Consider the following 24,564-nt stretch of genomic DNA (forward strand, 5'->3'; position numbering starts at 1 on the left):
ACCAGTCCAGGTTTATTTTTCAGACATCCCCAGGCTGTGACAGGATGTTGGTGTTTGGTAATTTCTAAAGGAAAGACGAGTTCAGAAGCACACTGCCGTAACGGCGGTATTTACAGCATGAGGAGCCAACAGAAGCCCTTATTGTGTATGAATTATAAGCCTGTGTCAGGTTGTAAGGCACAGCTGGAAAGGCTGCCTTCCTCGTCCTTCCTCCCTCCCTCTTGGCTGCAGAATAAAATTGCTACTTAATGGCATTTCTGGGGTAGTAACTAACGTGGTACTTCTGCTTTGTAAGAAAGTTTTCTGCAGATGCCCTGGATCCATACTATTCATCCTTGGACCTGAATCCCTTCTCAAACCAGCCTTGCCAGCCATCCACATGAAGTGTCAGGCCCCAGTAAGGGACTGCAACTTCAATAAAACAACATTAAAGAGCAACTTTTTAATGTCCAGAAGAAGACAGGAAGCCCCAGGAATGAGTCAGAAAATCAGTCTTTTCCACCAAAGGGGCTTATAAAGGTATGTAGGTGGGTATATGCACCCAGGAAAAGCTTCTTGAGAAAAGGACATTAGAGGGGCAGAGGCAACGACACATTGTGGAAAAATAATGTATTTCTGCTGCTTGCTGGTGGCTGTTCAGGACCATGTTTGAGATACCATCAGCTCCTTGGCTCACAGGCTCACAGCGAAGTGTTTGCGTAGCTGACGTGGGAGGCAATCTGTGGATCTCTGATGGCACAAAATCAATTTTTTACATATATGCAGTGTACAAATGTGCCCCCCTGCCATCATGAATCCCAGACAAGGTGTGTGTTCTGCAAGCTGGGGGAAGGGAGGGGAGATCCCAGCTCGTCATATACGTATTAGGCTTACCCACGGTAAAAAAAAGCTGCAGAATTTAAATGCAGCATCCAGCATTTTCTCAGTGCCTATTTCTAATTTCTCCTGCGAAGGCAGTGCATGGGTAGGGATCTCAATCACAGTCTGTTTCTGCCAAGAATATGGTAAAACACAGACTGCACCAGTGCAAAATTTCCCATTAGCACCAAGGAGCATGTCTGAGGCCAGGCTGTGAGAGGTGAGGCTGGAGGTCTTCTCCTCCCCTCCAGGGACCGCGGGCTGTGGACAGAACTAACAAACTGAATAAAGCAGAAATAACAACCCGCAGTCATTCCTGGTGAAATGAAGATTTCAATAACCTGTGTTGCAAATGACAATAATAAGCAGTCCCTTCTGTTTTAAACCGTTAGGAGCAAACATGCCAGGCATAGAAATAAGTCTTTAGAGCGATCGCTCAGATTAAAGAGGCTTGTGCTGAGCCGGGGTGAGGGAGGTGTACCTTCCTCCCAAGCCGAGCAAGCAGAAAGGCAAACAGTGCTTTGACTGTTTCCAGGCAAATCGGGCTGTTTTAATCACCTTCCTTCTCCCTCTCAGCGCACCCGTGTGAGCGATGGGTCTGCGCGGCGCTGGGCTTGACCCCCAGCCGGCGAGGGGGAGAGCACGCACCTGTCGCCTGAGCAAAGAGCACATCACAGCATCAGGCACGGAGGGGAAAGGAGAGAAAAAAAAAAACACACACAGAGGGAGGCCCGAAACCCCCAATCTGACACGCTCAGCAAGTTGCTGTTTGGCACGTTGGTGACGCCACCAGCACTCGGAAAGCAGCTTTCTCTCACAGTGCGTTTATTGAGAAGATTATTAAAACCTGTTTCATTTAAAAACATTTGGCCGAGACTTCTGCGTAAGGTGGGAGGACATTTTTTTGCCCACATCCGCTTCCAACCGAGAAAAGAGAATTTAAGGGGGAAAAAACCAAAACCTCACCGACTTCCCTGATGGCTGCCAAAAAGGGTCTTGAAAGAGCTTGCCTTGTGAGTGAGAGGGATACCAAGAAGTACTCCTTGGCCCTAGACAGGTAACACTAAGCTCTGTTTCCTTCACTGCCATTGCTTTGTCTTTGGGAGAAATAGGAGATTGCCAGTCTGCTGACGGGCTGCTGAAGTCGAAGGACGGGAGTTTCACAGTGCACACAGGGAATATCTTTCACTACTTTCAAAATTTTTTGTTTGATTTTTTCCTTCCCAAACTTTCTTATTAAATGTTTGATGCATTTACTAGACAGCAGCCTGGTGTGTCTACTTCCGTGATGGATTGAACCAATCTACTGTCGAAGCAAGTGTCTCCTGCTATGTATTTTATAAGCTTAGTAGATTTATTGTAGGATGCAGAACCTCATGGATTATGCTGCAATTTTAGGCTGAATTATAAAAGTGCTATTGACATCGTGTTTGATGCAAGACTCCTTCATGCTTGAATGTCTAAATAATCTATTCAGTGTGAAAGAAATGTGATGTTGTTAAGGACTTGATCCTGCAAAACTGTATTCATGTGGATAGTCTATCAGACTTGAAGCTGATGTACCTCTTGTGTGCCAGAGGTCCTGTGAGTAAATGCTTGTTTGAGCAAGGAAAGACCCTCTGAAAACATATGATATGCAGTAGCTTGGGTTAAAAAATTAGTATAAATGTCTATCACAAAATAGTTTTACAGTTGAGCTTATTTTCATTCTTCCTCTTGACTCAGACCAGCAAGTTTTTTAAAAGAAAATAGCTGCTCAGTTACAGCTTAGCACCTCTTGACATTTCCATTATCTCATTGGTTTTCAGGTTATTTATTGCTTGGCTCTCTTAAAAAGTGTGGGACAGAAACTTGGCGTGCATGCTGTCAGTTCAAATGGAAATCTGTCTCTCCATGTTCTTATACTGGGGTCACTGCCATCGTATTTTAGCTATTTGAGTGTCTGAGTTATTATTTAAATATTATTACATGGCTCCATAAATATACATGGCACTGTCCAAAATTACTTTCATGGTAATATTTATATTCTAAAAAGATCCCATATGATTCTGCAATTCATTTTAGTTACTGAAGACTATCAGATCTTTTTTGATAATTTGCAATTTTGTGGGCACAACTTCAGTGGTTGAGGTCCTTTGGCCCCTTGCCACCTCTGGACACAAGGACGTCTCTGGATGAAGCCTTTACTAGCAGCAGGAAGGGGTGCCCTGAGGCAGGGAGGAAGCCTTTGGTTTCCCTGGATCACCAGGAACAGAGAGTATTCCCTGTGAGAAGAGGGGCAGGATGCACGTTGGGGGCAGTAACACCCAGCTGCTCATCCTCCCGTCTAAGAGCTGACTCACCATCTGGAGAAGTTGATTTCTTTCTGATAATTATTTCTTAATTTAGGGTTGAAGTTAGTTGGGGTTAATCGCTGCAACAATTGCAGTTGTTGGGCTGATATCGGTTGCTGTAGATATGTCCAACAGCCCCAGAGTTTGAGGGCCAGTCCCAAGAGGGCTCCTTAGCAGAGGTCCTGAGACAGATGAGTTACTCCAGCTCCCCAGGAGGAGGACTTGTCATCCAGGTGTGTGGCTTTTGTGTTGCAACCCCTCTTGACTTTTCTTGCCAGGTGAAGCTTGATTAACTGCACAACCTAATTACTCTGTTCCAGCAATAACCACAAAGGGGGGCTGGGAGCTGGGGTGCCCCTCAGTTTGGAAGAGCTGGCAGCCTGGGGGCAGCCCTCCCCCTGCTTCCCCTGGCACAGAGGGAGCCAGCCCAGCGGGGGGATGCAGCCTGCTGGGCTTGGGCTTGCACAGACCGGCTGCAAGCACAGCTTCAGGTGTCTTAAGCCGATCAGTAGCAATAAGCTCATCTTAGCCTTTGGTATAAATTACCACATTTTTCCCTTCCCTGTGTGTAGGCTTAATGAATAGCTCTAATGCTTTCAACAGAATTTATTTTGCACAGAGATTGCCTATTTCTTTGCCATCCCCCAGCCTCTTTCTTTTTAATAAATGCCATTATTACAATACGCAGGGAACAAAACTGTTTTTATCTTAACCATGTGAGCAGGAAGTCTGAACACAGGCCCCGTTCCCTGCACACAAGGCTGTAGGGGAGAGTGTTTGTACATGCCAAGCTGGTCTGTAGTCACTGGTGGGTTTGGATGCATGAGGTCTTCTATGCCAAACTTGAAATGCTTACAAGGGGGTGAGCTTTAACCAAGTTCTCTGAAAATAAGGTCAGCTGTGGACTTGTAGGATTATTTAGGTTGGAAGGGACCTCTTCAGGTTGGAAGAGGCTTCTGGTCCAACCTCTTGCTCAAAGTGAGGTCAGCCAAGAGATCAAACAAGGTTGCTCAGGGCTTTATCTGGTCTAGTCTTGAAAAAAAATCTCTCAAGATGGAGACTGCATGACATATCTGGGCAATCTGCTCCAGTACTGAATTATCCTCACAGTAATTTTTTTTTCCTTATATTCAGTCTGAACCTCACTTGTTTCAATTTATGACCATTGACCTCATCCTTACTCCATGCACAGCACTAAAGATCCATCTTCTCAATAACCTCCTCAAAATTATTGTCAGGTTGCTGCTAGGTGCCCCTGAAGCCACGTATTCTCTAGCCTGGACAAGTCCCATCCCCCCCATGCAAGTGCTCCAGCCTTCAACCATCCTGGTGGCCCTCTGCTGAACCTGTGCCAGTTTATTGATCTTTCCTGTGAGAGATAGGACACCACTTCTCACTAACCTCCAGCAAGGGTATGGACCATAATTGTAACAGAGTCTGAGGTTGAGCACTCAGCACCTCCTGCCGTATGCAAAAATGTTGTCTGCAAGGTGTATCAAGTGAGATTCATATCATCTCTCTTTAACTTAGGTCTGAATTAGGTGTCTTTTTACAGTCAATGATGGTGGTGCTAGAAGATAAATTCTTCAGATGATTAATCATTTGTTATGTTATTTTTTATTTATTATTACCTATCTAGTGATCTAGATAATAATTTATCAAAGACTTGGCAATATCTTGACCTAATTCCTGAAGTTTCCATGAATGAAGACAGGCCAGATGATTTTATTTCTTACTGACAATAGATCAGTGTAATATTGACAAGAAATATTCAATATCTCACTTCATAAATCAGTGGATTTGCATTAGATGTACCAACTACTCTGTGAACTAGATTTTGACTTGACCTAGCAGGTATTTCTGGGTTTCTTATCATGTTCTTTATATGTCATTACAGTGGGATTTTGAATACCATCACACAAGTGAAACTCGAGGCTTCTAGTCTCAAAGTTTTTGTTTTGGTTTTGTCTTTGAGACAAGAGAAAAGAAAAAAAAGCTGGGGGGGGCAATGTTGAAAGAGGAAAGATGTGTAAAAATCTTAGGGCTTGTCTTAATGTAAAAGTTTTTAACACAGAGCATTAACATGACCTGTAGTTATTCCTATCTATCAGTGAAGCCTTAGGCTTGTAATTGATTCCTGTCTTCGAGACTCACACCAGTAGGCAAAAAGTTTGAAGTGAGCCTGGGAGATGATTTCTTCAGATGGAGATTGATTTTCTACAACAAGCATATAAGGAATGTTTTCTTCTTTTTCTCCCTTCCTTCAAGCTGTATGAAAACTCTTATGGGATCAAAGAGTCTTCATCAAATAAAGGCTTTTTAGCACTCCTTGTGCTTTGCAGCAGTCAACACTCAGGAAAACTTAGGTGTTTCTTGTGACTTCTGAAGGGTTTCAGCTGCAGGCCCTCCGGTTATGTCTCCTTTGTACTGGCTTGTCAGCTGGCCCCAGGAGCATACAGGATCCCAGGGGACTCGGCAAAACCCATCCCTTTTCTTCTGCCCTTGCATTAGATGACATGAAGACTCTGTAGTGTCTGCCCAGTACTGGCCATATGCCATCTCCATTGTCCTCACTTCGGTTATGCCCACTTCATCTCAGAGATAATTAGAACTGAGATAGTAAGAGGTATGAAACAGAAATTGACTAACTAGGACACCAGCTCAGGAAATTAGTGGTTCAGGTATATAACAATGATACATAAAATCATGAATGATGTGATGAAGCTAAACAGGGAATGGTCATTCATTATTTCTAACAGTACAAGAACTAATTAAAATATCAGGCAGACAGCTTAAGAGTAACAAAGAATGAATTATTTTTACACAAATCATAATTAAACTGTGGAACTCAACACTTTCAAGTGAGCCTGGTTCGTGGAAGAAAGCTCTGTAAAAGCCTATCATACACAAGCTCTAGTTCAGCTACCTCCCAGACTCCAGGTTTGTCTAACTGGGGAACAGTACCGCTCTGGACATCTTCCTTTCTTGTACTTTGTCTTTAGGTATCCTCTCATTCTTATAACACAATTTGGATACTTGACTACATGCCCCTTTGGTCTACCCCAGTGCAGCTGTTGTTGTACTGTTATGCAGAAGGAAATTTATTCACAATACATTTATGCATACATGACCAGGCCCCCAAAATGACACTAAATAAAATAACCATAGGAAAAATTCCCATCTAGTAGACATCTAAACGTATGCAAATATATAAATATTTGCCTTTGTTTTGTGCCCACAATAAAGAAAAGGAGAAACTGGACAGTCAGGCTATAAACAGGGTCTTAAATGACTTGGAAACATTCAAGATTGGTACATCAGTTGAAATCGGAGTGGTGCCAGCATAAGCGAGGTGACTATGGCTTTGATAAATTTTTCTCTGAAGGCAGTTTCATTATCCTTTCAGGCACCAAAAATTACTATTTTCCCTTGTGAAGGAGATGATCTCCTGTGGGAAGTGCAGTGATTCCACATTTTGCTCTTTTGACTGGTGATCTCATAATGGTCTAGGAGGACGGCAATTATTCCCGTCAGCCTGCAGATCAAGGCACCCAGCAGATCAAGTGAAAACAAACAAAAGGAAGTAATAATCAAAAGCTCTTGCTAATGATTTGTATGGAATCTGCAATATGTATTAATATTTTCTCCTTCCCCCCTTCCGGGAATGACTCAGTAGGAGCCTTTCTCTGACATTCCCCCGACTATCTTTTTTACAAAGGAAAGAGAATTTGAAATGGAGAAAAGATTATTTTTTAATCTAGGACTCTGCTTGCAGTGTGCTGGTGCAGAGACGTAGCTCAAAGGCTACATCTTGCTCTAACACACTCAGAAGGGGTTTATGGTTTGACAGAGCTGATCTCTGTACCTTGAGCTTTTGATTCACACATTTATAAAACTGTCTCTTAGATTCTTTTAATTAGTGGCAGGCTGCTCTTGGAAGAAAAAAATAATGGTTACACAGGGGAGCTGGCAGGAGTCTTCCTAACTCATGGGGCCAGATGCTGCTCTGCGAGTTCAAAGGGAGCAGCGAATGCTCACCACCTCTGACAACCGGGCCACTTTTATTTAGGTACCCTTTAGACAGAGAAATGTGACATTTGTGGGTTTATGCTGTCTCTGTTTGCTTTTGCATCTGTTCACCCAGATCTGTGGATAGTGCTTTCCTACCCCTCAGTGGTACTCTGAGTTTTTGTTAGCTGATGGAGAGACTTGAAGATTAAAAAAAGGAGAAGGATCACAAACCGACCTATTTTGTTAACAGCAAGGAAAGCATTCGGTGGCTCAGAAATCTGCAGGGGTAATTTTGGCATCGTTGCCCTGACAGGCTGTTCAGCTGATCATGGCTCATGTTGTTAAGATGATTTTAACGTTCAATGCCAGCTGATGAAAATTGAGTTAAAGGGAAATTAATTTTACATGCAAAACTACAGAAAAGCATTGGAAGTTAACTCCAGAGAGGGAAAAACTTGCATGCCCTGATCTCCAGTGAGAGAACTACAGTATTTTATTCAGCCATCTGGAAGGAATCAATTTGTGGTCCCTTCTGAGTCTAATTCATCAGGAAGATATTGTACATCAGTGACACAGTGCACATGAAGAGCTTGATGAATGTAAAACCAGAGGACTGGAGAAGGACTGGCTAGCAGGGACCCTGGCTGCCAGATGGACAGCCCATTCCCCAGACAGCCCACCTCCCATGTATTTGTTGTTGTGGGGAAAATAAAGGCAAACACTGACAAAAGGACTAAGAAAACTCACTGTCTTTGGGCATCAGGCATTAAACTGACCAGTTGCTCTTTCAGATGAGCTCTTTGTCAACAGGAGGAACCTGTCGCCTCCACTGAACAAACAGAGACCACATGCTAACCCGGCTGGGAAACAAGCTGACTTAGGGCAACATGTTGCATCCTTGGAACATCTCAATAATATTTACAAAACCAAACTGACGCTGATTATCTACAGTTGCAGGGCTTGGTTGGCAAGGTGGCTCAGCTCTCCTCTGTTCACCAGTACCTCTGTGGTGCTGATGAACATGACAAAGGGCCGAGGCATCTGCAGCTCTGTGGCTGCCTTTGCCTCTTGCCCATCAGTGGAGTGTGGGCTGTGGGGCACCTAGCAGGTCTTCGGACCTGCTGAGCAGCTGCGTCCCCCTCAGGCTGCCCAAAAAGACAGATGGAAAAAGCTTGTGATTTCAGTACATTTTTTTTCTTGACTTCGACTACTACAGATTGGCAGCCACCAGCCTGATTTCTTTCCAGCAAGATTTTAGGCATCTTGACGCTTCCATAAACAGTGCAGAAACACTGCAGAAAGTTGCCAAGATCCATGCACTTCCCTGATCACAGGTCTCCTTCCCACAACTGAAGAAACAACCCTTCCTGGTCCCAAAGGAAAGTCCTTATTCAGAATGGGGAAAAGAGGGGCAACGGGGAATGGGGAACTGACACCCACCCTCCCACACACACATCATGCCACCAGGCTAATGTCAGACTCAGAAACAGCAGTGGAGTTTGCTGCCTGCCCAGGTAGGCTTGCGGACTATGGTCCTGCACACACACAGACCTCAAATAGCTGTTATACGTCGTCATATGGATGTTACATACGTGCATCTGAGCAGAATTCACGTTTTGATGCCACACTGTGCTCCCACAAGCCTCAGTACACGGCAGGGGATGTTTTACCAACATTAGGAGCAGCTGCGGCAACAAATGTATCTGGAGAGACACAATGGTTTTCAGCTGAGCCTCCTGGGACAGGGTTTAGGATTGTTTTGCCATTTTGGCTCTTCTCAGTTGAAAGGTAAGGAAGAGAGAATGTCCTTGCTTACCAAACCACCTTGGGGCCTCCCCTGGGGCAGTCTCTGGGCTGCTCTAGCAAAAGCACCAGATGCCATGGTCATCCAGGAGCTCCTGCATTTGCAATGCAATGTGCTCGGCCTCGGACCTCTCTACCCCCACCCCATACTCCCTACGTGGGAGCCCTGAGAAGGACAGCACCGAGGGTTTGTGACAGAGCAGACTGGGCTGGGAAATCACCTTGTGATGGAGCAATGCTCAAAGAGCCACTTCTGCTGAACTTCTCACCTTTCTGTGAAATCAGTGGCACAAAGAGTCACCACACTAAGGAGAATTTATTTCTTTGATTTTTTTTTAATCCCTTTGGAACTATAGGGCTAATAGTTTCTATGCTCAAGCCCTGTTGGAAGATTGATCGTTTTTGTATATATGTGGAAATTTGAGATAAAATGGTTCTGCATGTAAAGAGAGGAGAGAAATATCTTTAGTCAATTATATCTGAGAAAAAGAAGATATTATTTTTTAACAGTCTTCCTGACAAAGCTGTTGGGAATAAAAACTTGAAATTTTCTGTAGAATTGTTTCCATGTTATGCTGAATTTGGTTACTATTTGCATGAAGTATGGCTTTTTGAAAATCATACAGTTTGTATAAAATACACAGCCTAAGAAAGTCACCCTGTGCTTCATAAACTGCTAAATGATGTACGAGAGCCCAAGGAGCTGGGAAATACAGCCAGAGCAGTCATTTCATGTGCAGCTCCCTTCCGTGGAGCCCTTCTTGTGCGAGCAAGCCTCTTCTATGACCTGCTCTGCTGTTCCCAATGCTGCTTTTATCCTTTGAAAGCATTAATTACATAGTTTCTGGGGCTGCAGGGCTAGACGCCCAAATAACCAGGGTTTTTCTTTTCTACTTTTCTAACCTTCTGTTTCTTTCAATCCCGAAGGACAAGCCGGCATCAGAAGAATTTAAATGAGGAGAGGCAGCAGCAGGAAGCAGAAGTTACTGAAGCTAATCCAGAGTATCACTGCCACGGCTACTCACGGGCCTATGAGAACAGAAAAAGGGAGCAGCATCAAGCCAGGAGGAAGCTCTGTGTAGCATCAGTAATTTGCGTCTTCTTCATGATTGCTGAGATTACAGGGGAGTATGTTTGCTCAAAGAGAGCTCAGTTTGGTGCCCAGCACAGCCATATTCGTGCCCTTTTGCACCTACTCTGAGTGCAGTGACCCATGAGGCACAGAGGTGAACCCACCTGGGATAAAATAACTCTCCTTTCTCCCCAGTCATTAAAATAATTGTGAGGTTTTTTAAAGTGAAATTATCAAAATATTTTCATTGCATCCGGGTAGGAATGCAAGGATCAGGTAAGGGGCTAAGCTGTTCTCCCAGGTCTTTAAGATCAGCTAAAGGTAGCTAGCATATCTTAACATCATGTCACAAAGGTTTCTAATAAATTGGGTTACATCTTTTGGAAAAGATTAAAAGATTTTACATGTTTATCCAGGCGAATGAAACCTCAGCAGATGAAGGCTGCTAGTAGCAGGATCTGATATTAAATGCAACAGTCTTTACAAAATCCAGGGAAATCCAGGGCCAGATTCACCATCTGCTTTTCTTCAGTTAAGTCAATGTATTTATACCAGGGCACGTTTGTCTTTTAAATTGGCCTGCTGGTGTGTCTCTGGATCAATGGAAGATTATTCCCTTGTCTAATTAGCCTTCACTTCTGGACCCATCCTACAATATCCAATATAAGTTTTTGGCTCACTCATAGAGCATTAACTTTAATTTTGTCCAACCGATCCATTCTCTGCACAGCTTCCGTGATATTTATACCTAGCTGATAGTTCCTGGCTCTTTAATTTCCCTTTCTCCGTGATGAGGTAAGGTAAGTTAAGGCATAAGGAACCCCACAGCCTTTTGCCACTTGTGCCCCAGGGGATGTAACAAAAATCAGCCAGGAAGGCCTCTGAAACCCATGTTTTCCCTTCATCTCAGGAGCCCCATGAAAATAGAAGTCAAAGGCTTTGTCTTCCCCACAGGTGAACAGTGGAAGTAATGAAAGAGCCACTGCATTTCTGCCTTCTCCCGTGGCTGCCAGACCCAGCAGGGACTTCTCCAACTCTCCCCTCCCACACGCTTCATCTGCGTGAAGCCCTCTTATTTGTAGGTCACGTGCGTTTCCCCCACGAAAACCAGTGCATACCACTAATCTGCATGCAGTAATTTCCAGTGCCAGAAGTAATGCGTTATTAACAAAACCGTATAATCAGTAGGCTTAAGTTTGGTGAATGCAGCAATGCTAGAGGATAATTGGAAGGACAGATGATATGTTAACTAAATGTTTCATTTTGCTTAATGAATCACACAGCTTTTTTGCAGTGACAGCTTAAGTAACAGGCTTGAAGACCATTTTGCTTCAGACCATTAAACTTTGACAAACCAGTTATTAACTGCAGTTACAGACAGCAGTCTATGGAGATTTTTGTAATTATGAACCATACATTTAATTTTTTTGATCGTTAGGCTAGACAGCCTGTGCCTCATGATTGACCATTGAGTGACTGGCAATTTCTACTGCTTTGTGGTGTACAAAGCCATAAACATCCATTGTGGGCAATAGTAAGTCATAAAGGCCACTTGTTGGAAGTATTGATACAAACCAATAAAAGCCTACTACGTAGGCTTTACTCTTGAAAATAAAGAGCATGTTCCCCTTCCTTCTCCTCTTAAGGGCAAAAAGCTTCCGTGGGCATTATGATGCTAAACAGAAGAAACAAAGCTGCAGGACTCACAAAGGGGTTGAAAAGTTGGGTTTCTTTGAATCCCTAGATCTTTCCTGTGATGTTTTTGCTCAAACCATCTGTGCTGGCCCTTACTGCTCTCCCAAAAGGGGAACCGTTGGCTGAGCCTGATACACCAACTGTCTCCGCAAGACAATTATCTTCTGTTCTTCTAATGCAGATCCATCACAGTCTCTATGGACTTGGAGATATCAGTCAAACCGATGACAACCTATGTACAGCCCTGATATAAAAGTGCTTTCCAAGGATTTTTAGTGCCTAAGCACCAAATGTGGATTTCAAAGTACTTTATTTCCATTTGGACACTAGAAAGAGGGACAAATCCCTCATGTGTGCTTGTGTCAAAAAGGGATACAAAGACTTGACCAGGTTGCTAAGATAAGCAGATTGAGATCTCAGAAATTCACCCAAGGCATTAGTTATGCCAGCAATACATAAAATAATAATTTGCCAACATTTTTCAAAGACAGCAGGCTAGAAGCAAGCTTTTGCAATGTTGTCCCAGAGAACATGGAAATACAGTATCTAAAATGCAGTAGGGCTTTGCAGGCAGCTTGTGCTCTACATATTTGTTTGCTGAAAGATAGCTGTTGCTTGGTTGTTAACATCTGTGCGTTGTCAGACAAGCCTGTTTCCCTCTGCTATGCAAAATTGCTTCCCACTTGGGAAACAATTACCCCACAAACAGTGAAAATCTAGGAGCTGTGTCATGACCAAAAAGTATATGTGCATTTGCACCTGCTCATGTTCTGGGAAATCCCCATTCTGTTGAATTTTTCATTTTATTGCAAGGAATGAGATGCCCCCAAATTCTGCAGTCACGCCTGCTCCCTTTTGGAAAGTAACTTTCAGGCAGCTGTAAATGAGATGTATAGGGAGGCAAGAGAAAAAAATAATATATGCCCTGTATGTGCAATATACATTCTCCTGCAGTGACAAACCATACAGTATTAGGTATTATAATCTAAAACCTGCATATGGGAGGAAACTAAACAGACAATCTGTCCTGCTGGCATGACGACTTTCCATCTATAAGGAAACAAGAGATGTGTCTACATGTCCTGTTGGCAGTGGTATCTTGCCAAAGGTTTAGACAAGGCATTTTACAGTGTTTTTCAGGATTCATTGATTCTCATATGGGTTGTGGTCAGGAGAAACAGGTGGGTTGAAATTAATTAGAAGATTGGAGAAAGGTAGAAACATATTGCCAAATGCCCAAACTAGATGTTTTGGCTCTATTATTTTACATTTCCATTTTTCTATATTTTCACTCTGATTAAAAGATTCCCCTGCTATAGCAAGTTGGCAGGACAGCTTCCTGCCTGTGACTGTCTTCTCCTGCAGCCACCAGCAGCTGGGGTAGTTCAGAGCAATCTTTTAGTTTCTTTGAATTTCCCTTTAGCACTGAGACATAGTTACAAAAATTTGACAAAATATAATTTGGCTTACTAGGTAAAAGAAATGTGGTTTCAGATAGCCTAAAATGGTTTGGGTTATTTTTCAGTATTCACATGAAACCAAAACCTCCCAAAGTAAAATGACATTCAGCCACATTTTTCCAGCTCTAGAAGGAAAATTAAATCATGTATTACAGATGCAAAATGATAGATTAGTCCTGTGAACAGAACATTTTTCTCTATGCCCTCACCAAAATGGTTGGTTGTTTATCACAGCTTTTCTACTAGGACCTCTCCTTTTATTCCTGTTTCAGTGTTGCTTGTGGCAAATAAACAATTGGGAGCCAGCTACCCAAAACTCAGGAAGAATACATGTATTTTCCTATAACAAATAGGAAATGAATCCCATAAGCTAAGTCTCTGAGTTCTTGTACATGTATAAAAATATCAATGATCTGTGAAGAGTTAGTGGGAGGGTACTGGAAATGTTATCCCTAATACTGCTTTTCACCAAGAAACCTGATACTAAAATAGTCACAGTAAAACAAACCAATAGTGATAAAACCACAGCACTAATGTATCACAGCTCTTACTGTCCTTAGGACTCTCTCTCTCGGACAAAGAAAATTACTTTATTTCTTTCATTAATTACTTATTTTCACTGCATGAATGAGGTACACATGAAACTATCTTTGAACAGTTTTAAGTCACGTCAAAACACTGAAAGTTTAATGTTCCCTTTGATTCACAGCAAAGCAGGTCTCAAGTTTGACGTGGTCGACTCAAACTTCTGACTAGAGCCATGATACAGATGTGTGTTTCACACAGGTGGGCAGATCGCCGGGAGCCTGGCGGTGATCACCGACGCGGCACACATCCTGGTGGACCTGACAAGCTTCTTGATCAGCCTCTTCTCGCTGTGGCTTGCCTCCAAACCTCCCACCAAACAGCTGACTTTCGGGTGGCACCGAGCAGGTAGCAAAAGTGTCACAGTATGAACATGTGGAACAGGAAAGGGGAGTTATCATAGCCAGGCATTGGAAAACCTGCTGATGCTCAACATAGGTCTGCAGATATTTAGAGATAGTGCACGAATGTTCTCAAAGCCCCCAGGACACATGACAAAGAGAGCAAGCCAGTGAGCTTCACGGAAGTAAAGAACACAGGCATGTCTTATCTACACAGGTGTCCTTCAGTCTATTACTTAATATAATTTTGGGCTGGTGCTAGCTTTGGCTGAGATTACTGCAACTTCTCTCAGTGACTTGAGTGTGAGGAGGACCGAGTCCTCAATATACTATGAAAGTAGAAGAAATTTCTATAAAAGCAACAAAACCCATAAAAATGAGGCAGTTTCTCCATTTATAGGATGATAACATATATATAACATGTATAATGTTAAATGTATTCTATACCAACGATGTTATACTTGTAAAAAAGTGAGATTCTTTAACATTTACCATTTTCTAAATCCTCTCCCTGCCTATCTCTGTCGCTGCTGGTTTTTATCAGCTGGAAACACTGGTAGGTTTTGAAAGTTCTCCATCCTCAACCAAAATCGACATACTTACAGATGACACCTAATACCAAAAGCCTTACAATCAAACACAAGTGCTGTTACAAAAGATAAGACACCAGCAAAATATTAACTATTAAAAAAGTTTTCTGGGGTTATGATTCTATTCAAGATTTGGACACCTAAATATTGACATCTGCATGTAAGTGAGCCCATAAAAGCACAAGGTCCAAGTTTCTGATACGTTCAACAGAAATCTAGGCTCCATTCAGCTGCCTAAACACAGAGGGCAAGTGCTACATCCCTAGGATTGCAGGGAGACTTAGGCATGGGAATGGCAGCTGTGGCACAAGACCCATAGGAGACTGCATAGGATGCCAAGCATAAGACCAGGGCATCTCAAATGTCACCAGACTCTTGTAGTTAAGAAACTAGGATGTGTTCCCAGGCAGTCAGTGGAGCAGGGAGCTGTGTGGATCACAATTAATTTGATGTCCATTGTCCACAACGAGAGTGTAGATACCTACTTCACACCTCCATGTATGCATTTTAATTTAGTTGTCTCAGTCCAGAAATTTATCCCATGCTGGGTGTCTTAGGACTCAATTTAGTTGCTCATATGTAAGGGATTGGTGCTATTTCAAATGTTCTAATGTGTTCCACAGCTATGGGTCATCTATACGTCTTGTGTCAAGACATACATGGAGGTGTCAGCATATCTCAAATGGCTCTAGACACCCATGCACCTGCACTGAGGACTCAGGTGATAAAAGCTTCAAAGATGTTCAATATGAAGGTCCGGAAGCAGCTCCTGACTCAGAATGTCTGCAGGCCAAGGTGGCCTGTAGCTGCAGAATGTACCAGAGAAGACCTATGCCATATTCAGCCTGTCTTAATATTTATCCCTAAATATAGAGGGAGGAGGTTATATATATATATAAATATATAGGGGGGAGGTTTAGTATGACTGAAGTGTGACTGGCACTATGTTGCCAACACACAGCTGAATTTTCGAGCCTTAGCAAACTACTACTTACCGTCAGTTGATCCTTAATTACTTCTTGTGTTTATGCTCTCTTAGCCTGGGAATAAAAGAAAGTGAGAGACTTCTGTCTTGCTGATGAGATGGTAGGCATGTTCAGTCACCTCACATAACTTCACCCTCAGTTTGTGTTAGTTTTTTTAAGTTTTTTTCATTGCAATGCAGAACATCAAAACCAATCTTTTATTGCCATTTTAACCTGGTAGCAAAGAGAGCCCTGCATCAAACCCCAGTGGCTATTTAATTGCATTCCATAATAGTTATCCTGTTTCTTGCTTATTTTCCCAGCTATATTTCCAGTTCAATATGCAGGTGGGTGCCTTAATAGAGTAGATGAGGGCAGTCAGGTGGGTGGCAGCGTCCCTGCGTGCTGACTACCAGTCTTGCAGCTGCAGCCCTCCATGACACTGGATGTTGTTTTTTCACTGTTTTTCTCAGACTGACAGATAGGGTTTGTCATCCAAAGGCTGTGTATGACATGGCTCCAGTTTAGCAGGAACCATCTGAATGCCTCCTGTCTTCTAAGCCAGAACCAGGCAGCAGAATCAGTCAAGACAGCAGTTCAACACAAAATCTTTTGAGTGTGCAGCTACTTTCAGCATCATGGCTAGAAGCATAACATGGAAGGAGATTGATAGCATAAGCCAGACCTACCTCCAGGTAGGAGCGCTCTCTTCAACCTCAGCTTCTCTGTCTGTGGTATGATTCAGAGTTTCCCAAACAATTCTATACTATTGGTTGCTGGGCTCTGTTAGTGCTAGTAGTTCTGAAGAAATGTAAGTGAAAACATCTTGAGTAAAAAAATTCATACTACTGAACTGGTCTGTAAGCTTAGCTAAACTTTTGCTAAGATACCACATTGAAGAGTAATATGTATTTTCACCTAAGTAGGTAAATATGACCTCTAACATTTCCAGCTGCGGAGTATATGCGCACACACACACACACACACAGACATTCATGCAGGCGTTCGCAAAAGCTGTGGGCTCCTTTCATAGCAACGATAGCATAGACATCAACACCTTCACTTGGGCCAGGTTTGCAGGGTCTCAACCTGTAACTTGCAGAAAATATAAACACCAGGTTTATCAGAAAATATAACCACCACGCCTTATGTTAGCTTCTCTCTGTCTACTTTCAAGCGAAACTAGATTTCCTTGTCACTGCACTTTCATTCATTATTTGTCAGTTTTAGACAAAATGGTTATTTTTGATAAGCATCTGGAGCCTGGACTGCTGCAAAATGTGTGACCTTCATAAATATATATTCAAAATGATAAGCTGACTTTCAGCTGCTTTCATGAACTGACAGTGGAGGTCTGCGCAAGTTCTTTGGTCTTTCTGTCTATCTATTGCTTTTCACTTTCTTGTGAATTTTCATTTTCCTTGGTATTGTTTCAGTTGTGCTCATAAAGTGCCACATTTACCCATTCAAGTCACATGCCAATTACTAGTCCCACATCCTATTAAAAACATGCTGCACATTCATACGAACATCCCCAGACCTCGCCTATGGCAGTGCAATAACAGGTGGCCTTGGGGACTGGATTTATTTGAGCCCAACTCAGAGCCAATAGAGACAAAATTAAATTTTGCTGCCCCAGGGGAAAAATAACTTGTTTTGTCCTCATCACTGCTGGTGGTACAAAAATTATTTTCTGGCACTGGCAGGAGAGAGGAAGGAAAGGTTTTGCTGGCAGGACCTCATTGGGAGCTGTCACTGAAGTGTGAAGTGATGAGAGGTGTGCAGAGACAAGAGAGGCTACTGGAAGGGGATTATGTCTGCCAGTGGGTTTGGGAGAGCCATGCCTCTCTCCTTCCCTCCAGCCTCTGCTCCTGTGACCAAGATAATCTTGTTGGGGAAGGAGGGCTGGTTCCTGGGGTCCTCACATCGTACTGGCAGGGCCAGGCAACTACATAAAGTGTAAAAGAATTGCCCTTTTATCCTTCCTTCCCATTACAGCTCCTTTTGCTCCTCCCAAAACTCCACAAATTATCTTTTCTTCTCTCCAATTTCTCTAAATGCCCCACGAACTCAATACTGGAATGGGCACAAAAGTAGGAGCAGGTAGAACAGGGTTAGTCCACCATATACACAGGGCTGCCCTAGGCAGCCATTGGATTTGCTATGACCGGAAAGGGGTTTGGCCTGTTCTTTGTGAGGGAGCATCAAGGTTGCCAACACACAAGAAGTAGCTCTTCTGGCTATAAAGCTCACAAAACTGGAGCCATTACCACCAACCTCTTAAAATTTCTTGCATTTCTGTTATGACTCCTTTTAAAATCAGATTGTTTTAATTCCTAGAAATTCTGGGAGCTTTGATGTCTATGATAATCGTTTGGATGGTGACTGGTGTGTTGACGTATTTGGCTAGCATGCGGCTTCTGCATCCTGATTATGATATTGATGCTACTGTGATGCTCATTACCTCTGCTTGTGCCGTGCTCGCCAACATCCTGTAAGTTACTTTGTTTTCCTCTCCACATAACTTTTGAACCTTGAACCTGCTGCTGTATTTCAATAAAAAAGATAGAGAGATATTGTCCTCAAATATATTAAATGTTTATGAGTTTCATGAGAATGTAGAAAGAGGTAGAGGAGAGAGATCCTGTTTCTCATTGAAGGCTGCAGTTGCTCTCCTCCTTTCTGGTAGCTGCCACACTGAGAAGGGAAATTATAAATGCACAAACTCCAGGAAAAGATTAATCTCCATCTCACTTTTTATTAGATGTCAGAACATTCAAGAACTCTATAGAAAATGAGGCCTCATTAATTCCCCTGTTCACAGACTTTCTTGTTTGTATGCAAAAAACCAAAACACCTAGGAATTATCTGCTTAGCCACTCTGTGTTTTTACTTAATGTGCTTGATTTAACTGTTCATCATTCAGAAGTGAGAGGATTGATGATGTGTATGACATCACTGCTTTCAGAGATGCAACAACCCCACTGATATTTGCAGCTTTACGTCTCTTGCAGACTAAGCCTGATTCTGCACCAGACCGGCCACGGGCACAGCCATGGGGCACGAGCCGGGGAACACGTGTCGGCCCCTCTAGAAAAGGCAGCCCTGAGCAATGCCAGTCTGCGGGCAGCGTTTGTGCATGCCATTGGAGATCTATTCCAGAGTATTAGTGTGCTAATTAGTGCACTTATCGTCTTCTTTAAGGTTAGTTTTATTAGTTCCCTTGCCTTCTTTGCAATTAAGGATAACAATTATTTTCATAGCATTGTGACACTAGGTACTTTGTAAATATTTTCTCTGTCTTAATGATATACATTGTAATTTAGTCGAAGACAATTATACTTATTCTTGGGAACTGAAATGACTGTTGAGAAGGTACCACTTAATTCTTAATGTTTCAGCTACAAGGAGGATACTTTGGTGTCTCTCCCTTTCTTTGCTTTCATTTCCTGTGCTGAGGCTTCTTATCTGGCAAAGGAGGTCAGCACTCGTTCTGTACTAGATTAATGGAATATATTATTCTTTCAGATTAACTAATTAAAAATGGCAATAACCAACAATAATGAAATTAACAAAGTGATGTGTTCATATTTTTCTAGCCAGAATACAAAATAGCTGACCCAATCTGCACATTTGTGTTTTCCATCTTTGTTTTGGCAACCACCATCACCATTTTAAGGGATATTTTGATTGTGTTAATGGAAGGTAGGACCTGATTCCAGAATCAATAGTTATATTGTGGGGTTTTTTTCTCTCTTTCTCTGTAATGCTTTTAATTGCTGACAAAAGTATAATAACACACTTCTGTATCAGTTTCCAATATTCCCATAACTCTGATCATACTTTAATCCTAATTACAATTTTAATCACAACTGTTTTCTACCATTGCACTAGAAGATTTGCACATATGCCGGTTTTCATAAAAATCTGTTTACTGGTGTTCTGCTAATGAACTCCTAATGTTTTCCTAAAACTGAGTTGCTTTTGTTTGTCGTATGTGTAGCATTGCTTTTTATCACCCTTTTGGCATGAGAGGTGCGTTCATTGTGTAATTCTTTTACCAATGTGAAATACAAGTCTTTGCCAAAAAAAACCCAAAGAGAAGAAAAAGACTGGGCTTTGAACTGTGTCTGTGAAATAGGCTGAGTGCAAGAAGCAGAAGTTTAAAAGATTTTTAGTTATGCCAGTCCAGAAAAGCAAGCCGGTGGAGCTTTCCAGTTGTGTTCAGGTGCAAGGGAATAGACAATTCTCAGCACATCAGCAGCGAGAAGAACAGGCTTAGCAATCTTTAATCCTGTCAGCTATGGGCCTGAACATTTGATTTGCAAGGCCAAATGACTTGAGCAGTCACAGATGCATGGTTTTGCCATCCTTACACTGAATAATATAATGCAACCTCTTTCTCAGCTATGAAGACATAAGGATTAAAAGGAAAAGTAGCTCTAACAGTGTAGTTTTGAATGGTTATGAGTCACTCAGTGTGACTGTCTGCATGGCTATTTACTTCTCTCTTTCACTTTGCACCTACTTCTGCTTCAAGAAAGAAAATTTTCAATATTGCTTTCCAGTAAAGTTTCATTCTAGGGTTGGTTTGGTTTCAGTGATTATGAGATAGAGAGACATTTGTGTAGAAGCGTACCTAGACAGAGTGCAGAAACTGGCTGCATCGTGGCTGCCAAAAAATCAGATCTCTTGATTTCTGAAAAATATCAAACTACCAGGAAGGTCTGACAGCCCCTGACATACAGGAGTCTCATTTTCAGAGCAGTGATTTCCAGCTTCCTTAACCAGTGCTGACACACCAAAACTGGCAAAGCTCTGTTCCCCTCTGCAGCAAGCCCATTTACACTGTCCTTCTGAGGAGGTCTTTGAAGCCAGTCTCCTACCTTTGAAGTAGCATATTATGCCCAGAATTTTCTAAAGAGAAATTGGATGTTGGAGCTCTTACCCCATGCATCCTGTCTGTCCCAGGGTGACAGCCCCACAGGCCCTGTGACTGACTGTGTCATGCAGGCACTGACTGTCCATGATTTTCTCTAAAGAGCATGTACATGTCAGCATTCTGTTCTGCTAAGTCAGTACTCCATACAGCATACCATTCTTGTAATAAATGGATGGGACAAAGCATACAACACTGGGGTCATTAAAGATTACAAATAACTATCAGTTACAGTATGAAAGACAAAATGAACTAATACTCTGCTTATCATTATTACACTTCATAACTGGTGGGTGGCATTAAAAATATTTTTCAGTTAACTGATCCAAGTGAAGCATGATGTTCAGGTAGGCATAGCGCTGCATTTCCAAACTCCCATATCTCTTTCCAGGGAAGATATTATTAGTTAAATTCCTTGGTCAAATCTGGACTTAGGTTAAACTCTGAATTAGGTGTCGCAACTCACCCTGTCACAATTGTCCTCACTCTGAATGAGGGTCATCACCTTCATCATCTTTTGTAAGAAGGAAAACAATCACTCATTAACTAAACCTGGAATCTAATCTCAGTTAGGATTCCAGAGTCATACAATTTTAATATTTATATTTGTCTTTCCCTAAACGGATGCTTCTCTATTGTGTAAATGTGTTGAGGACAGAATCCCTCAGAGGTCCTCAAGCGATGCCATAAAATCTGCACTCACAAAAGATGTTACTGCAAAGCTATGACACAATGTTGCTAAACAACTCACTTCCCTATGTAAATTGGACCCTCTCACTCTTCCATGGAGAAGTATAAAACAAGGGATAGGATTAAATTTCACAGTGAACTCTAGACAGGCTTTCCAAAGGATTGAATATTTTTATAAAAGTTATGCATCTAACTGAATAAAGATGCGTTCATGATGCATTTTCACCTAATGATCATTGTTATCTCTTCAAAATATTTTTCCACTGATTTCTCATTTTAAGGAACGTCAAAAGGACTTGCTTATGATGCAGTGAAAGCAAGAATTTTAGCAGTTGAGAAAGTGGAATCTGTTCACAACCTTCATCTTTGGTCTCTGACAATGAATCAAACTATTCTGTCTGCTCATGTTGCCACAGGTCAGTAAATTTCTGTAAACACGGAATAAGCATTCAGCTGCTGCCTAGTAAAGGTCAGTCTTTCCTGATTGGGATACAACTGACTGTATATCTGTTGCTTGTTAAAACAAATATCATCATTTTGTTGGAAAAAATACCACCACCAACAACAAAACAAGCTCTCAAATCCTCCTCCCAGAAATCTTGCCAAAACAACAGGGACCTCTACTTAGCCCAAAACTTGAAAACTGCAGAGGTTGTGGAGCAAGGAAGTAAACCACAAGATATTTTAAATAAATTAGAAGAATTAGACCCAGCCTTGATTTTTCTCACAATATCAAATAGATTTTGAAGTGGATTTGTCAAACTTGAAAACTGTTGATCTCTATAAGAAAAAATTATAGGGCAAATCTGCATTCCTCATGCATCTCTAGCTGTAAAACAATCTTTTAAACATAGCTTGGAGCATAGAGGTAATTTCAAGGGAACAGTTCATCTTTAAAAATATTTTTTTAAAACATAATCCTTACCCCTATCGACAAATTGTCCACTACCCAGATCAATTTTCTTGCTTATCTGTTTGCTTTATACATATTAAGGTTTATTAAAGAAAAATATTCCATCTGTGTTTGGCCAAGAATGGGTTCAGAGGCAAAGTCCTCCATGGAGTCCCTGCTTCCCCAGAAGACTGAGTCTTTCAGCCATCCGAATCACTTGGCACTATTGCTACTCCCTGACTGGATGAACTAATCTTTATTAAGCATTCCCGCTTTCCTCCAGTTTTCTGCCAAACTGAATATCTTTGGTGATTACTCTTAGCTTAGCTCTTGCCAAAATTGCATATTCCAACCACGTGTGAATGAACAAACTTTTGCTGACATGCAGGTTCCTGAAAGGAGGATAAAAAGGACAAGAAACACTTCTCAAAGCAAACTTCTTGTTAGAAGTTTGCAAATAGTTTCTGTCAGTAAATACTTATTCTTCTTTCAAGTATTATATTAGATGCATTTTGATAATTTTCTGCTTGCTATCTATAGCAGACACAGCAGACAGCCAGAAGATTTTGAGAGATGTTACCCAAGCCCTGTTTGAGCACTACAGCTTCCACTCCGTCACCATTCAGATTGAATCGGGAGAGGATCAGAAACGAGACTGCGTCTTCTGTCAAGACCCCAGGGATTAAAGGGAGCAGTATGCTATGCAAAATAACGATCACCCCTCTTACGGGTCAATGGAGACTATATGTGCTGTTTGTATGTAATTGATTAAAAACAAATGGTGATTAACTGAACTAAAAAGTCCTGCCACTGTGAGCAGGTACCATCTACCAGGAGAGAATGTGTATTAGGTCCATCCATCAGCTAGATTACCTGTCCATCAGCAGTTACTTTCAATTACAAGAGAAAGTATCTTAATTATTCTTGACTAGAGCAGCAGATTGGCACTAAAGCAACATTTAAGGGTGCCCGTTTGTAATTGCAGGTAACAAAAAAACTAATCAACCTTCAAATTACCAGCAGACTAATTATCACAAAATGTAATGAAATGTAAGTTTGGTGTTAGCAAAGCTCAACACTTACTCAGGATAAAAGAAAAAAAATTAAATTAACACAAGGGATGAAGAGATCTGGGAAAGAAAGAGGTGGTGGCATGTGTTTTCCCTGCCTTTTGGCAGACACTCCTCCTCCTGCATGTTAAGGGAAGTATCAGATGTGATACTGCTATACTGCCTACTCTGCAGCATGGATCACAAGACACTTCACTCACATTTGGAAAATAGCTCTTTGGTTTTTTATCTAGCCCTATCTGTTTTTCAGCCAAACTCTTTTCTGCCAGGCTTGGGCCGTATTCTCTACTACCAAGACAACCCATAAATCATATCTCATTGCATCATGGTAGGTTGTGATAGAACATTTCTCATGGATTTTTGGGTGTCTGTGTCACAAGGTACCACTTGGGGTTGTGACAATAAAACAGACCAGGTGTCCTAGAAAAGGAAAAAATAATTAGGACAAGGAAAGACTGTGAACCATTGTGAACATCACATCAAGTGTCCTTCACAGCATGGCCTGTGGGGTGTTACCCTGTAATGCTACATCCTTAAGGTTATATCAGATAATTAAAAAACCCTTTGGCATATCACACAGCCATTCACTGTGCAGGGAAGGGACATGCCTCTCCTTCAGCCAGCTGATTCCCAGATTCCTAATCAGGATGTGTTAAATCTTCTTCTTCTGCATACCTGGCAATGGTTACTGCAGAACTGGGAACAGAGAGTCAGGTCTTTCTGCGTGCCTCTATTTTTGTCCCACCAACTGAATTAAACTCTCATCTGTTAGCAAAAACAAGGGTTGCACTTCAACATGCATACATAACTGCTTCTTCAAAACACAACTTCAGCTCTGCCCTTGGCCAGTGCAGCTTCACTTTCCATGCAGAACTAGATGTAATGTTTTCCCACTCCACAACCCTCACTCCCACAGCTGTAGAGCTCATTTTATTAACAGGTTTGTTAGAACAGAATAAAGTATGCTATGCTGAGTGGTACTGTTTCCAGGCTGACAGCTGGAAAGAGCATTCTGTTATTAAGGTATAAAGAGACCTTGCTTTTTAGGGAATTCAGTTTTATTTGCAATAGGTTTACATTAGTTTTCTACTTTATCATCCTAAGGAGATTAGAATTTATTATTAGGGGCTTTTGGCTATGGATAATACATAACTATGTGATGATAGATTGATGTATTAAGCTGGCATTTGTTACCTGGTAGGGGGAACAAGAAATTATTCTGCTTTGTGGAGGCATCCCAGAAGATCTTAGTCAGGTAAA

General features: G+C 41.9%; 1 protein-coding gene across 1 annotated transcript; it reads left to right on the plus strand.

Annotated features, from left to right (window-relative positions):
• Positions 1-1,835: 1,835 nt before the first annotated feature.
• On the plus strand, positions 1,836-22,920 carry SLC30A8 (solute carrier family 30 member 8). Its single transcript, XM_074145415.1, has 8 exons — positions 1,836-1,915; positions 9,933-10,137; positions 14,027-14,165; positions 18,054-18,207; positions 18,728-18,917; positions 19,313-19,418; positions 21,624-21,758; positions 22,775-22,920. The coding sequence occupies exons 1-8, from the start codon at positions 1,836-1,838 to the stop codon at positions 22,918-22,920; spliced, it is 1,155 nt and encodes a 384-aa protein (XP_074001516.1).
• Positions 22,921-24,564: the final 1,644 nt, after the last annotated feature.

This window comes from Numenius arquata, chromosome 3 (genome assembly GCF_964106895.1).
Source record: "Numenius arquata chromosome 3, bNumArq3.hap1.1, whole genome shotgun sequence".
In the NCBI taxonomy this organism is placed as follows: domain Eukaryota; kingdom Metazoa; phylum Chordata; class Aves; order Charadriiformes; family Scolopacidae; genus Numenius; species Numenius arquata.